Genomic DNA, 16551 nt, shown 5'->3' with positions numbered 1-16551 from the left:
TGTTTGGTAGTGGTTTCCTTTCCTTTTCTCCCTTCTCTTTTATGGTGTTGTAGTATATGCTGAAATTGTTTCTCTGACTTGTCTAGCTTTCTTAGGTGACTGCTCTGGAGACTTTTGACTAGGCATATTTAATAATTTTTTGGAAAATAATTAGTTGCCTTCCATGAAAAATGCAAGTTCTACAATAGCAAGATTTTTCACATTTATACTTTTTACCAGCAACTTCTTTTTCGTGACTGTGTTGGTGCTCTAGGACTGCTATTTAAACAGATACCCCATTTTCTTTGTTAATTATTAAGTAACCTCTTCTTCTGTAATTTTAATTTAACTCTACAGTTTTTGAAATTTTAGAAAACGAGTGCATCATTTCTTGGTAGTTCCGATGCTTTTTTTTTTTTTTTTTTTTTTTTTTTTTCCCCCTCATGTGATTCATTGAGGGGAAGATCCATAGAATACAACCTGGTCTTTTTAACATAGTTTAGGTAATTCATATATCACAACAGTTGATTGACAGGCACATGATTTAGACTTTCATATATCTGTGAAAAAATACAGATAAGTTTAAATTACCTTTGAAGTTCAATACACTACTATATTTCCTCTGTCCTTCTCTAGTACCGATTCACTGATATACAGCAGAGTTGCCCTTTTCTTGTTTAGAAGTAATAATATTTTCACTTTACAGTATGCTGCTTCCTGTACATATCATAATTCTTTAGATAACAAAAAATAACCTGTTGGGACTACCATTTATCCTTTTGCATAATACCTTAATGCGAATACTGCTGTTCTGCAGGGAAAATAAAACCACAGTACTATGCATACATGTGTGCATCTCTTGTGTTGGGAAGCACCATGAATGTTTTATAAATCATAGTCCTAACCTCTGCTGATCTGTGAATAATAGTACTGAAGGAATAGCGTAACATACACTGTCAGACTCTTTTCCATTTGGTTCAGACTTTTTCATTTCCTCTTATATATGGCTACAGCAATACCAGTGCATGTCAGCGTGATGTGTTGTTTGGAAGCCATTGGTTGAGAGCCACCCATGGGCTGGATATCTGTTCTGACAGATCTTCAGAAAATGTTTTAAAGTATTGAATTAGGCACACTTATTTTGCTGAAAAAAAATGTGAGAGCTGTATGCAAATTGTTGGTTTTTCTTAATGGAAGAGAGAGGCTGAGTGTTTCTACTAGCCAGGCATGTGTGGTGGTTAATACGATTTTCGAAGTCATGAAGTAGAGACTTTTTAAAAAGAGGCTTCAGTAAGATGAAAAGTTTTAATGTCTTCTACTCTGCTGCTGAACAGCTAAGTCTGTATGGTGGATCCTGAGAATACTGCAGATCCTGGATCTGTGTGTGTACATTGATTGCATCCTCACTTCCTGTCGAGATAGGAATGCTAGAATGGAAATTTTCTAAAAGCAAAATTGAAAGATGCTAATTAAAGAAATTTGAAATGAAATATTCCATCATTATATAAAATGCTTTGGTTTTTTTCCTAAATAAAATAATCAACATGAATGTTTGTTTAGATTTTGATGGAAGTATTTTCATAGAAGTTCAGTAGAACATTTTAACTTTTCCTAATTAGCAAATAAATTGTCATTAAAGAAAATGAATCTCTTAAATTTCTTTAGTGGGAGACAAAGAGTATGTCTGTAGAAAAGTTTGCTTGCTATTTTAACACTTGAAACAGTTTATTACATACATACACATGGGTGGGCATATACCCTTAAACTTTTCAATTTTGGAATTGTCTCTTAGAAGCTAGCTTGTCAGGGGTAAACAGAGGAGATTATTGTAGCATATTTTAATAAAATCAGAACAGGGCCATGCTTTGAGATAAACAGATAATTGAAGTGTTGCATTAACTTATTCTACCTCAACTCATAGTTTTTTCATACATGTTCCTTAGCTCTGTGATTTTTTGAGGGTGATCATTTTGATAGCTGTGAAGGAGGGAAGTTCAGTGTCTCAGCTCATCTACAGAAATGTGGGTGGGTGGGGAATAGAAAAGAAGGAAACCTTTTTCCAGTATTGGAAGTTATCTCTAAATCTCTGTTTCCTGCTTAACTGTGACTTGGCCTTATGAATGCATAGTGTGGGAGCAGGATTGAAGAATAGTAATTAAAATGTTGGTCAGGTCCTTTCAAAGGCCTGTGACAATGTTTGTGGATCTTCTTTCATTTATTGTGACACTGCTAGTACAAATGTAGTTGGAAAAAACCAAGATGCCGTAACAATAGGCCACCACCACAGCTTTATGGGGTGGAAGGTGCCCTGATGTTTTATTCTAAGTATTTCTTATTTTTCATGGACATCTGCTGTGTTGCTGTAGTACAATAACATCAGTTTTCTATTCCTTTCCTGCATTCAAAATATTTTTATACTTTTCAGAACTCTGTACATCCATGGCCATACGAAGCTGGATTTCATGGTCTGGTATACTGCAATTGAAAAAGCAGCAGGTACAGATGGTAATGCATTACAAGATCAGCAGCTCAGCAAAAATGATGTTCCTATAATAGTGAACAGCTGTATAGCATTTGTTACACAGTATGGTAAGTACAGTGGATTTTATTCAAACTAAGATCATTTGTATAATACCTAAGGCCCCACACCATCAGATCTTATTGAATGAGTTTATATATTATCTAAAGTAAACCCATACCCCTCGTTAGCCTCACCGCTCTTTGATGTGATGGTGAAGTACACTGCCACACATCTGAGAATGCGCAGTTTGGGGAAATACAACTTGGTAGATGCCCTTTATAGACACCTTCCTATTTTAGAAATTGACTTGTTTGCCTGATGTAGCTCAGCCTTGGGGTCCAGTGCCTCGGTGCAGAACACTTCAGCCCTGAAAATAAGCTATGTGAACTAGGAAAGGCTATGGCCCGGACTGGTCAGCACATCTTCTGGGAAACTGATATTAACTGTGGAGCCGAGTTTGGTCTTAAGGCTGCTGTTTTTTCAGCATAATAACCTAAGGACATATAGTCAATTACTGCTCGTTTAAGTAAATTTTGCCAGCGTAACTTTCTGTAGCATTACATCATACGCAGATGATGTCTGTGTCCTTTTTACTACTGCAAATTCATCAGTTTTCTTGTGAAATGCTAAATGCGTATCAACCCTGTACAAATCTGTCTTCAGCAAAAATGTGTCTGTAACCTCTGTCAGTATGAGCAAGCCTAATTTATATTTCAGTGACTGAAGTTTAAGTGAATAACTTTTGAATATGGCAACACTGCATTATCGTCAATAATTGTGTCTGAGTTACAACTATTGCCTAAAAACAAGATGAAAAACATGTTTTTGCTAAATTATTTTTTAATCATTAGCAATAGGAATTATTCTAAGTATAGTTTACACTTTCATGCACTGAAATGTTGTTAAAGTAGGGTAATTATGTCCGCCACTCAGAACAATTGCTCGTGTGTGTTCTAAATTAAAATTCAATTTTCTGCTGTCTTTTAAATAAGTTAGATCTTTATTGAAAAATATATTTTTTTTCAAGATCAGCATTACTGGGTGTTTAAATACTCATGTGAAAGCTGAAGGAATTATTTGTATGCATTACCTGTATGCATACAGGTTTTTGTGTTATCATGGTAAAGGTTCTGTTTTCACTTGTGGTCTACAGATAACAGACACTATCGGGTCCCACAGCTGTTCCTGGCAGTAACAACACAAAGGCAGTGCTTGTGGGCATTGCAGGAAAAGTGAATTGCAAGAACATAAGACATGATTCCATAGGTTTTGACAGAGTGCTTAATTTGACAGGTACAGAAGAAAAGCAGGGTTTTGTATAAAATACGATTCAAGAAGTGTGGGGAATGTGGGAAACACCTCTGCAAAGAGAAACGGGACTGCACATCTATGCCAAACTTCCAGGAGTTTAAAAAAAAAAAAAAAAAAATATTTTGGCTACTCTAATATGCAGTAATTGGAGGTAGCCTTGACTGTGTTTTAGACTATGAATTTTCTTTTAAGTTGGCTTTGGGCTTTGGTGGTGCTAGTTGTTAAATACAAGAATAGTGGCTGCCTGATGTCTTCCTGAATGTGAGAAAAATCAGAAAAAAAAAAAAAGGAATACTTTCTTCTAATCCTGAGGCTTTTAAGAGTGAAATGTTTCAGGTTGGATGAATAGAATAATACTTTACTGAGTCCTAAGCTGAGCTGATCAGTAGGGTAATAAAATAGTGGGAGTTTTGCTCATGAAAGCAGCTTTTTTTTTATGTGTAATACAAGAGCAGTCATCAGAACTTTTTTCCTTTACTGTGCCTTCTGAAACTATTATTTTAGGAAGTTCTGAAGAGATATGGGGATTTGAATTGCCTGTAAAGTATTCCTGAAATTGTGATCCCAGGCTTGCTTAATATTATGATGTGTATTTTTGCAAAGAGGTCTGGTTGGGTGTAAGCAGGCTTTGCAGTGTTTTTACTGACAAAGTGAGTATGTGCAAAAGGTCAGAGAGATTTTAGTAGGAGATATGATATGTTTGACAGCCAGATATACTTTTCATATAATAACGTTTGGAATTTTTAAAAGAATACTTGATTTTACATTTGTTTATTTTTCTGTCCTGTATTTCTGTAACTTAGGTTTAGGTAGCAAGCACATCTACCTTAAGAATGGCAATTCTTCCAATGTGGTTGAACTGCTGGAAAGCTTCAAAAAAGATGCAAGGAGTGTTAAACTAAGAGCAGGAAAACATCAGCTTGAAGATGTGACAGATGTATTGAAGAGTTTTCTTTCTCAGATAGATGATGCACTTCTCACTAAAGAACTTTACCCATTCTGGATCTCTGCATTAGGTAATGTATTCAGTAACACTCAATACAAGAAAGGTTGTATGTACATTTTCAGTATCAAATTTGAGGGGGTTGTTAATTACTTGCCCTGTGTCAACCTATGTTATTTGATAATTGGCAAAACAATTGTAGTAAGGAAGAAAAAATGTTTAGAGCTTGGCTGCAATATACTTATGTTAATCAGAGATGATTTTATTGCCTTTAAATGAACCAAAATAATAATAACAAATAGTGATGTTTCCTTGTAACAGTAGACCAGTATTGCACTGTGTTGTAGTTGGATCAGCCAAGGTAAGAAGTGATGATTAATATTTTACTGAAGCATTGATGGCAGAATTCAAGAAATAGACAAATGTTAGAGTAGGAAAAAAGTGTGTACTCTGTCTTTTGACCATATGTAGAAGTTTATGAACTAATGTTAATGCTTTTGAACTAATGTTAATGCTATCATCTGCATGATAGTTAAATGACAGTCTTGCTCCTTAAATTCTTCAAATATCTTTTATGAACATTCACACAAAGTTATGTATATTAACAATGTAAACTTGTTACCAACAGTTACTTGGTTTTTGTTTCCTTAGAAATATTGACTTAATTTGAAAGAAAAATTAAGTAACTTCAACCTGAACTGTAACTTACGTATTTAAAACATGAGGATGTGTATCTCTATGGTTGAAAACAGAACCATGAGATTACTGATAAATTAGTTACTCATTACATAAATTGTGATGTTTTTTGTAGTGTTCATACAAACCAGCTATGTTTCTATTGGTTTCTATATTGCAGTATTTACAGACTGCAAGAAACAAACTCTTTCCATCCAAAACTGTGCTATAAAATTGCAGATGACGCATAGCAATAAGAGATGCACAGGGAAAGCTAAGACAAAACAGTAATTTCTGCATTAATGCATTGAAGTCATATAGGCTTGTTTAGTGTGGTGAGTTTTGTCTTTAAAAAAGATATTAAAAGCATATTCCTCTCCGATTTTGCTTAAGTTCAAACTTATGGAAGTTGCTTTAATGTGAACTGCTAGAAGTTTGGGAAATTCAAGTATCAATATTACACATTTTTGAACTTTAACCTCAATTTGAACAAACTAGGGGAAAGAATATAAAGAATTTATTCACTTACCACAAGATTGATCTGATCTTTTTATAAGTCAAAAAAAGTTGTATCGGTAGCAGTTTAGATTTAAGTTACCTCTTTTGTGAATAGAGGTGTTACATAATGGTGTTACAGTGATTTAACTTCCTGATTTGTACGTGGGGCTAAAATTCTGCTTCAGTTTTACAGCAGAGAATCCTGTCCTGTTATAATTAAGTGACACTGAAAGTACTTGTGGGAAGACTAAAACGCTTAGGAAGATCTAGTGGAAGACCTTTAAACTGTGTTTTTGTTTGTTTATTTTTTCTTCCAATTACCAAAGAAATCATAACACAGTGCAGTAGTTAGTGGAGAGTGCTAGCAATCAGCTGGAAGAGATGAGAGTTCTTATGTGCTTTTTCTTTTCAGAAACTTGAGCGAAGCAAGGGACTGAGAAGAAAAAGCTAAATAAATAAAATTTACATTAACTTTGCTCATGCCCTGAGCAGGATTATGCTCTGTAGTATCTATGCAGCACAGGGAGGCAGGCTTAACTTGAAGGTAGAGCGCTGTGACTGTCTCATACTGCGATTCCGAAGACTGGAATTCCTGTCATCGGCTCTGCCACTGTCCAGCTATGTAACTTTGTACAACTTATTCACCACTCCTTCCCCTTTGCTCTCCTCTTACCAGTCTTATACATTTGGGCCTTGAGACACTTTACCAATAAAAATTAAAAAGATGAAAAGGTCTTTTCCTTTCTCATCTCTGGCAACTCTTAGAAGTACATTTGCACATGTGTGTACACGGATGCACTCACACATGTACACACACAAACTAGAGACTAAACAACCTTTGAGAAGAAAAACAATTGCTATCCTGGGATTTAGTCTTAAACTGTAGCAAATGGCGCTTGAATATAGAACTGTCCCTCTTTATTGCTGATACTGTTTCCCTGAACTGGTGTACAATAATAGACTTTGTTAATAGTAGATTGTCAGTATTGCCTTTATGAAGAAGAGGTTGATTGGGTAAATTGTAATTTTAAATGACTAGGTGATGCCAATATAGTTAATGAGAACTGCTGTTGATTTTTAGTGTGCATTGTTATTAACGCTCGATGATTATTATTTTCCGGCAGATACACAGAATGAAAAGGAACGCGTGAGGAAGTATGGAGCTTTTATTCGGACGCTTCCACCAGTCAATAGGGCAACTTTGGCTGCTTTAATTGAACATCTTTACAGGTCAATGCAAATGATGCACTGTAGCAGAGAAATTCTTGTAATGTGTTCTCAGTATAACTCTACCATAGATGAAATGTGGCTTGTTTCATTAACTAGTAAGCATCAAAAGGTTACCTAGCTGTGGCGATTAATTATATTTGATTCCTTTTAATTTATAATGTGTTTTTTCTTTGTTGCATTTTTAGCAGTAGGTATCCATAAATATTAATGGGATGGAACAGCCTTACAGCGAGAGGGCTGCCAGTGTATGTGTCCAAGTAGGGTAATTTTTGAGGTAGCTTCTTTATACAAACTCATTTTACCCCAGTCTGCTAGTCTTCCAGAGGATTATTGCAAATGGTTCTTGAAATTAAAAGACTTTTCAGGGAAAATGTCCTTCTCCACAATCTGTATTGCACTTAATAACTTTGAGAATTAGCTACCCTTTTTCATCAATGCTTCATTTTGCAGCTGAGGTAGCGGTAGACAATATCCAAAATATAAACTTGTTTAAGCAACAAAGGTCATGTCTTATTCCTAGATCAAATAAGCAGCAGCAAATGTATAAAAAATGTGTGACTTGGTGTCCTGGTTTCAGCTGGGATAGAGTTAATTTTCTTTCTAGTAGCTGGTGTAGTGTTATATCTTGGATTCAGTATGAGGAGAATGTTGATAACACCCTGATGTTTTCAGTTGTTGCTGAGTAGTGTTTAGACCAAGTCAAGGATTTTTCAGCTTCTCATGCCCAGCCAGCGAGAAAGCTGGAGGGGCACAAGAAGTTGGGAGGGGACACAGCCAGGGCAGCTGACCCAAACTTGTCAACAGGGTATTCCATACCATGTGATGTCATGCCCTGTATATAAACTGGGGGGAGTTGGCCAGGAGGGATGGATCACTGCTCAGGAGCAAATTGTGCATCAGTTGGCCAGTGGTGAGCAATTGCATTGTGCATCACTTGTTTTGTATATTCCAATCCTTTTATTACTGCTGTCATTTTATTACTGTTATTATTATCATTATTAGTTTCTTCCTTTCTGTTCTATTAAACTGTTCTTATCTCAACCCACAAGTTTTCCTTTTTTTCCCTGATTGTCTCCCCATCCCACTGGGGGTTGGGGGAGTGATTGAGCAGCTGCATAGTGCTTAGTTGCTGGCTGGGGTTAAACCACAACACTTGGATGATTCTGCAGTGTCATGGTTAAATATATATTATCTATTGAACAAGTCAGATTATGTTCCCGGTAAATTGTAGTGAGTAGAGAATGTGTAGAACCTTTTCTGTACAGGATGATGTGTTCAGAAATTACATTACATAGCCAGGTACATAGCAGATGTCCTTTAAAAACTATTTATATGATTATTAAATTGATTGGTGCCATTGTTGGGATAAAGGTTATAGTAAGTATTGTGTTTTATGATGTTTCTAAGCATATCCAGTTCAGATATATTAATATGCTGTTATATCTGTTCTGAAAGTAGTTTGAATTCATGTGTGTAACAGCCAAAATTCTGTGTGATACTTCGAAGTGTTTGATTCTAAAAGAGGATACATGATGTAAACAACAGAATTGATATGACAACTTTACCATAACTGTAGAAACTAAGAAGGATCTAATTTCTTTCCAAATTTTTTTTCATCTTAGATCATAAGTTTGTAGGATATACTTATGTAACTTAATCTAGCGAAGCTGTACTTAGCGTTGTTGCAGCCTCACCTTGAGTACTGTGTGCAGTTCTGGGCCCCACAATATAAGAAAGATGTTAAGGTCCTTGAATGCATCCAGAGGAGGGCAGCAAAGCTGGTGAAAAGCCTGGAAGAAATGCCCTATGGGGAGTAGCTAAGGACTTTGAGCTTGTCTGGTTTGGAGAAAAGGAGGCTGAGGTACGACCTCATGGCTTTGTACATCGTCCTGAGGAGGAGAAGTGGAGAGGGGAGGTGCTGCGCTCTTCTGCCTGGGATCCAGTGATAGGACATGTGGGAATGGTTCAAAGCTGCACCTGGGGAGGTTCAGACTTGATATTAGGAAACATTTCTTTACCAAGAAGGTTGCCAAATACTGGAACAGGCTTCCTAGAGAGGTGGTCGATGCCCCAAGCCTGTCTGTGTTTAAGAGGCATTTGGACAATGCCCTTAATAACATTCTTCAACTTTTGGTCAGCCCTTAAGTGATCAGGCAGTTGGACTAGATGATTGTTGTAAATCCCTTCCAACTGAACTATTCTATTTTTATTCTATTCTAAATAATTTTGATATCACTTGAGATGCAGATAGAAAGTATAACTTTTCATTTCCGTAATGAGATGTGAGGTAAAGAATATAAAGAAACAAATATAAAAAAGAATAAATAATATTAGATTTTTTTATTGCATTTAATGTAGTTATTCTTTTTGAAATGCACTGCATATTCTGTAGAGGAGCCTCAGACAATTAAAGGAACAATGAAACCTTCTAAATATGTTTATTTTTCCTTCAACAGGGTGCAGAAGTGTTCTGAAACCAATCATATGAACCCTCACAATCTAGCCATGGTGTTTTCCTCATGCTTATTTCAAACTAAGGGCCAAACTAGTGAAGAAGTCAATGTAATTGAAGATCTAATTAAAAATTATGTGCAACTTTTTGATGTAGGTATCTTCATATAAAGTGTCCTAATTGCTCAGCTGTTAGACATGCTAAAATATAGAAGTCTTTTTAAAGATGATCTTGCTATTAGTTACACTGCCTGAGGATTTGCAGGGTTTTGAACTCTTAATTCAGTGGACATTGTTTTTTGTTTGCTTTAAATTTTATTTCCCAGCTAGCTTAGTCTGTGTAGGAAAGACTATATTTATAGGGTTGCTGTGAGCTACTGTTTTCCAAAATGGTGCACATCCTTCTTGCTTGACACCAGCATACCAATTTTAAGAAAATATTAAGATTATGACTATTGAAAATAATACTTCTATGTAGATTTTATGGACCTGATCAGAACTGAAGCATGGAAGAATTCTGTGTTCTTAGTCTCTGAGCTGTGGTTACAATAAAGACTAGAGCAAGAGTTTGGTTCCTTAGGCCTAGAAAGAACATTAAATCCAACTGGGTAGAAAAGATACTACTAGCAGCAATTCATATTAGCCATTTTGGTTTAGAGTTTACTGTGCCACTATAACATTGTTTGGCAGTTTTTCTTGGAGTCCTCTCTTCTAATACGTATTTGGTAAAGTTTATAGTAACGAATCCCATCAATGAAGTGCTGTTTCTGACTGATAGGATATTTTGCATAGCTGTTTCTATAAGAACGCGATTAACACTATGGTTAATTGTAACAATATTTATTATTGTTGCATTATTATTAATTATTTACTAATTTTAGATGTAAGCATTGCTCTATATTTATATTTGTATTTATCTTAGTTTATTATATTAAATTAGTGTTTGCCAGTTTATGTTGTAATTTTTATACTAGCTCTCTTATACTTATTAATTAATCAAAAATGATCCATTTTAAACAGATAAATGAAGACCAGGTCAAACAAATGGATATAGAGAACAGCTTTATTACCAGGTGGAAAGACACTCAAGTAAGTGGGAAATATCAACTGGTACGAAAACAATTTTAACAAAGACTATTTTGTTGTTTACAGGTTTTTATACCTAGATTACTAAATTTAAATTACTGAGTTTGTATAGTGACCAGTGTTTTTTACAGCACTGAGGGAAATAAAATTAAATAGAAGAGGAGGCATAAACTGATAAAGGAAAACAGTTCTGTGTAAAGCATACTGTGGAATTATGTTCTGGCCTGAGCACTGGGATAACTTACAGGTTGTTACATGCTTTTACTATACTTCATAAATTGTACTAGAAGGAAATGGTCAACATTTGCAAGTGTGAAAGTGATGACCTGTCCTTTTTTAATTTTAAACATGCTTATTAAGTACCTTCAAGTGTTTATTAATACTTTTATTATTTTATAAGCTTTGGGTATACGTGGTCCTTCTTCATTAGAGTTTCACTATCCCTTTGAGTTTAAAGTGTCTGAATCTTTAGCTGCATCCTGTTTTGTGACCATTTCTAGAACCCCAAACCACAAACATTATTTGGGGAAGCTTCAGACACATACTAAGAGTCAAACTGAACTTCAGGATACAATATAAGAAAACAGGAGATCTTATGCCACTTAGTATCATCTTGAGTTCTGGTCTTACCTGTAAAAACTTTTGAATAACTTCAGAGTGGTAAGAAACAGCAAAGTGATAGCATGTTTCACTGTCTGAATGGTATTTTTGTACAGTCCTAATTAAAGCAAAAATTGGTAAGTTTCATAACAGTACCAAGGTGGTTGAATTAAGAAAGGTAAAAGGAAATGCAAGGAGCTTAAAAGCTTTTTCAGAAATCTAAAGTGGTGGAGGAGAAGCTTTGAGCGGTTTTGGAGCTTATAGGGCTTTAGAAACTAAGCTAGCAGAAAAAAAGAATCTATAATGCTTTGTCTGTTGGTTGCCTTCCGCCTTCCAGCAACAGTTTTGTGGTACCTTGTAAGCCATCATTAAGAAGACAGGGTCTTGCAAATACATGTTGAAATTGTATGTTCTGTGAATTGCTATCTAGAGTCTTACTTTTATCTCATATTCCCTTATTGTCTGGGTCAGAGTGGCATGAAGCTTTCTGACCATAATGACCTACTGTGAATGTGCATATAGAAGGTAGAATGCCTATTTCCTCCTTTTGGTGCCCAGTGGGGAGCGACCAAGTCACTGGGAAACAATTTAAAGTTTATTTCTAGTGTCTATCTTGCAGAATGGAAACATCTGCCTTCTGGCAACCCCCCTCCCCCCCAGATTTGGTATCCCTAAGAGCATTCCGCAAGGCAGGGGTTGAAGTATCTTTAATGGAACTTATTAATTCTGGGGACCATGAAAAGGACCTTACTGAGATTAGAGAATAAAATTTTGAAGCCTAAGACAGTGAAAATGCGTAGACTTTTAAATACATTCTTTTCTGTGGTTTTAGAACCAAAAAAATGCATGTTACAGCTGGTTACACTATTAACATTTTCCAAGCAACTCTGGGAAGCTGTGATGGTTAAATATTTGTAATACCTTCTGGAAAAATTAGGGAGATATGTGAGGAGTTTCATGAGCAGAGGAGATAGTGGAATCATTTTTGATTAGATAGGGAGGAAGAAAAGAAAGGAAACTGAAAGGCTGTTGATGGATTGAATAACACAGTAGCAACTGCTGTCTAGGTAGGTTTGTCTAAAACTGAAGCTGTGAGGAATATAGAGAAGACCCAAATAAAATGGTTTTGTTCTGTATTTTTTCCACCCCAGATACCACTACTAAATGACCTTTATGAGGTATTATATTTACAAGAAAAAGAGACTTGCTTTTTGTTCTTTAAAATAAAAGCCTAGGCTTTCTAAAATTGTTAAGATTTTTATTAAAAAGCTTCCAGCACCTGAAAAGCTGGTCTTCCACATTTTAAACTTTATAATCAAACTGGAACCTTCATGAATAATTGGGCCTGTTTAGACTGGTTTCCCTGGGACTCTCCAGATTGTTGGGAGGCAGAATTATAGAAAGATTGAACTGGGATTTTAACTGTTCTTATTTTGCTCGCAGCAAAGTCTCTAGCATTAATAATCAGCTTTCTAAACTGATGGTTACACCTACTGTGTTAGCAGACTCTGGCTTGATTCTCATAACACACACGGCTAAGCTTTAAATTCTTTACAAAAAATAGTAATATCACTTTAACCTTAAAAATGAAACAAAATCTGCTACCTAATCACAGAATTATCATAGAATCATACAATATCTCAGGTTGGAAGGGACTCATAAGGATCAACCAGTCCTAAATTCCCTGCTCCTCGCAGGACTACCAAAAAGTAAACCATATGGCTAAAAGCGTTGTCCAGATGCTTCTTGAACTCTGACAGGCGTGGTGCTGTGACCACTTCCTTGGGGACCCTGTTCCAGTGAGCGACCACCCTCTCAGTGAAGAACCTTTTCCTAATGGCCAATCTAAGCTTCCTCTGATGCAGCTCTATTCTAGTCATCTAGGTTGGAAGGAACCTGTTGAGATCATCTAGTCTGATTACACTGCTGCTCAAGCATGGCTTCTTAGAGCAGGTTGCCTAGGACTGTGTCCTGTCAGATTGTGAATATCTCCAAGGATGGAACCTCTCTGAGCAACCTCTTCCAGTGTTTGCCCACCCTCACAGTATAATTGTTTTCTTGTGTTCAGATTGAATTTTGCGTGGTTTTAATTTGTGCTCATTGCCTCTTGCCATGTCACTGAGAAGAGTATCTCAGTTTTCTTCATTCTGTCCAATCAGATATTTGTACATGTTGATAAGATTCCCCCCCCCCAAGCCTTCTCTTCTGCAGGCTGAACAGCTTCTTCTTATATGAAAGATGCTACAGTCCCTTTGTCATCTTGGTGATTCTTCACTGGACTCTCTCCAGTATGTCCCTATCTCTCTTGTACTGAGGAGCCCAGCAGTGGACACAGTACTCCAGGTGTGGCCTCACCAGTGCTGAATAGAAGGGAAGAATCACCTCTCTCGACCTGCTGATAGTGCTTTGCCCAGCGTAGCCCAGGAGGCAGTTGGCATTCTTTTCTGTGAGGGCACATTGTTGGCTCATGATCAGCTGCGTGTATACTAGGTCATCAAGGTCCTTCTCGGCAAAGCTGCTTTCCAGCTGGTCATCCCCCAGTATGTACTGATACCTGGGATTACTCCTCCCAAGGTGCAAGACTTGGATTTCCCCTTGTTGAACTTCATGGGGTTCCTGTCTGCCCAGTTCTCCAGCCTGTTGAGGTCCTTCTGAATGTATCAGCCACTCCTCTGAGTTTAGTATCATCTGCAAACTTCCTGAGGATGTGCTCTGTCCCATTATCCAGGTTGTTGATGAAGATTAATGGTCTCCGTGCTGTTCAGCCAGTTTTCAATCCATATTACTGTCTCCTTACCTAATCTGTACTTTGTGAGCTTGTCGATGATGATGCTATGGGAGATACTGCCGAAGACTTTACTAAAACTGAGGTAAACAACATCTGCTGCTGTCTTTTCGTCCATAAGTATCCTCATTGTAGAGGACTATTGGTTTGGTTAAGATTAATTTCCCCTTTGTAAATCCATGTTGACTAATCCCAATCACCTTGTTCTCATTCATATGTTTGGAAATGCTTTCCAGGAGGTTTTTCTCCATTACCTTCCCAGGAACTGAGATGAGGTTGACCAGCCTGTAGCTCCCCAGATCTTCTTTTTTGTCCTTCTTGAAGATGGGATCGATACTTGTGCTCTTCCAGTCTTTGGGAACCTCTCCCAGTCATCATGACTCTTCAGAGATAATTGAGACTGACTTTACAGTGACATCAGTGAGATTCCTCAGCACTCGTGGGTCCTACTTGTCAGGCTCCATGGACTTATGTACATCTAATTTATTTAAGTGCTCCTTAACCTGGTCTTCCTCCACTGAGGGTAATCTTCCTTGCTCCAGACCTTCCCTCTGGTTTCAGGGGCCAGGGATTTCTGAAAGTCAGTCTTACCAGTAAAGACTGAGACAAAGAAGGCATTGAGTACCTTGGCCTCTTCTGTGTGATTTGTCACCTGGTCACCTGCCCTATTCAGCAGCGGGCCCATGTTTTCAATAGGCTCCCTTTTGCAGTTTATGTGCCTGTAGAATCCTTTCCTGTTGCCCTTTGCATCCCTTGCGATCTTCAACTCGGGGTCGGCCTTGGTTTCTCTAACCTCATCCCTGCACATTGGAACAGAAGCTCTGTGCTTTTCTTGGGTCACCTGCCCCTGCTTCCAGCTCTTCCATGCTTTGTTTGTTCATCTGAGTTCAGCCAGGAGCTCTTTGCTCATCCATCCAGGCCTCATAAATAGTAAGGGATGATTTGCAGTGCTTTATAGTACTTAAAATTTGGAAGGCAGCAGTGAAAGGGATTCTTATTTTAGTAGGTGGTGTGCTACTGTCAAATTTGTTATTATTCATTCTTAACATATCGCTAGAAATGACTACTTTCAGTTTCTGAGAGAATGCTTGTTCAAGTAGAACTTACAAAATTGAAGAAAATGGCACTTCCTACTTTAGTTTAAAGGGAGAGAAGAAGGAGCTAAAAAGAAGTGCATTAGAAATTGTATTTAAATGTATACATTTGAAAATCTATTTTTTTCATCCCATGGGGAAAAAAGTTCTCCAAAGAATGTGGTAAATAAGTGCTAAATACTTAGATATGATGTGTGAGAGAATCTCAGCTGGACTACGGAGTCTGCCTACTGCGTCTCCTAGATACGACATGTCACCGATACTAAATTTCACTGAATCGTGTTACCACCTGGATTTATCTGTAAATTTTTGCTGTATTCATTAAGTGCTTTCTCAGGTAATTTCTAGAGTAAGCTGTTACACCACAGCTATGTTTTCCATCTCTGCATTGCCTTTTTTTTTTTTTTCCTTCCCCTGGCAACCGGCCTTGTGTTTGTGTACCACGAAGAGTTGTGAAAGTCCAAAGGCCTCAGGTGCATGAGGGCTAACCTTACCTGAGGTTTAGAAGCACTCCTTGGCTTGCTCTGTGATCGTGGGACCCCAGCTGCTCAGGGCAGAGGCCTGACCAGGGTATGCCCTGGTTCTTTCCAGGCCCATGCTGTTAGGTTTCTGGTGGCATGAACTCAGGCATTGCATCATGTAAGGAACAGTATTTCCATTTAAGAATTTAGTGCAAGGCTCCTGGATCCCACATGTACTGTTCTGTCCCAGATTAAGCACTTAAGTTATTTGTGAAATGGGTAGGGAAGGGAGACTTGGAGTCTTAACAGTCAACACGCTGCATAAGAAGCCTACTGACCTAGCCTGTAGCTGGGATGCTGAAGGAAGGGAGCCTCTTAAATTCTCCCTTTCTTGCATGCCTGAACATGTGTGTGTCAGATGCTGATTCACAGACCCAAACCATCATCTTAAGATACTTAAGATACTAAAGGAGAACTTGAACATTTTCTTCCATTTTAATATGCAGATGAGGAACGAGGAGGCTAAATACTTTCTTGAGCAAGGTAAGGGCTGACCTGAATGCATTTTTCCTTCTCTTTATTTATCTGTGGTTACCGTGTGGTACAGCTTTATAAGCTGCAGTGGAGTGTGTTATTTCCTTTGTATCTGATTCCACCCCTTCACAATCCTTCCACAACTTTACAATCACCTGGAATAATTTAGAGCCTGTCTGTTATGGCACTGTCTTGGAAACGTGAATTCAAATTATTGGGTTTGGCAGTGTGTGCATTCAGAGTGTATCCTGGATGAGTTTAATGGTTAGATGGATTGAGCTCCTCGGCTTTACCAAGGTGCACCAGTCCTTAGTAAGAAAAGAAACTTCCGGTACCAAGAATGTTTTAATAGAAAAGGCTAATTCGTTGGGTACCCATGTACA

General features: G+C 37.4%; 1 protein-coding gene across 5 annotated transcripts in view; it reads left to right on the top strand.

Annotated features, from left to right (window-relative positions):
- Positions 1 to 16551, top strand: part of ARAP2 (ArfGAP with RhoGAP domain, ankyrin repeat and PH domain 2) — a 136651-nt gene that overhangs the window by 82858 nt on the left and 37242 nt on the right. For all 5 annotated transcript variants that reach the window (XM_041125443.1, XM_041125438.1, XM_030024793.2 and 2 more), the window contains 5 exons: positions 2405 to 2568; positions 4615 to 4827; positions 7052 to 7157; positions 9614 to 9761; positions 10629 to 10697. In XM_041125443.1, the coding sequence (XP_040981377.1) occupies positions 2405 to 2568; positions 4615 to 4827; positions 7052 to 7157; positions 9614 to 9761; positions 10629 to 10697 (700 nt within the window). The remainder of the gene's footprint in view (positions 1 to 2404; positions 2569 to 4614; positions 4828 to 7051; positions 7158 to 9613; positions 9762 to 10628; positions 10698 to 16551) is intronic.

Source organism: Aquila chrysaetos, chromosome 1 (genome assembly GCF_900496995.4).
Source record: "Aquila chrysaetos chrysaetos chromosome 1, bAquChr1.4, whole genome shotgun sequence".
In the NCBI taxonomy this organism is placed as follows: domain Eukaryota; kingdom Metazoa; phylum Chordata; class Aves; order Accipitriformes; family Accipitridae; genus Aquila; species Aquila chrysaetos.
This window is presented reverse-complemented; position numbering and strand designations above follow the sequence as displayed.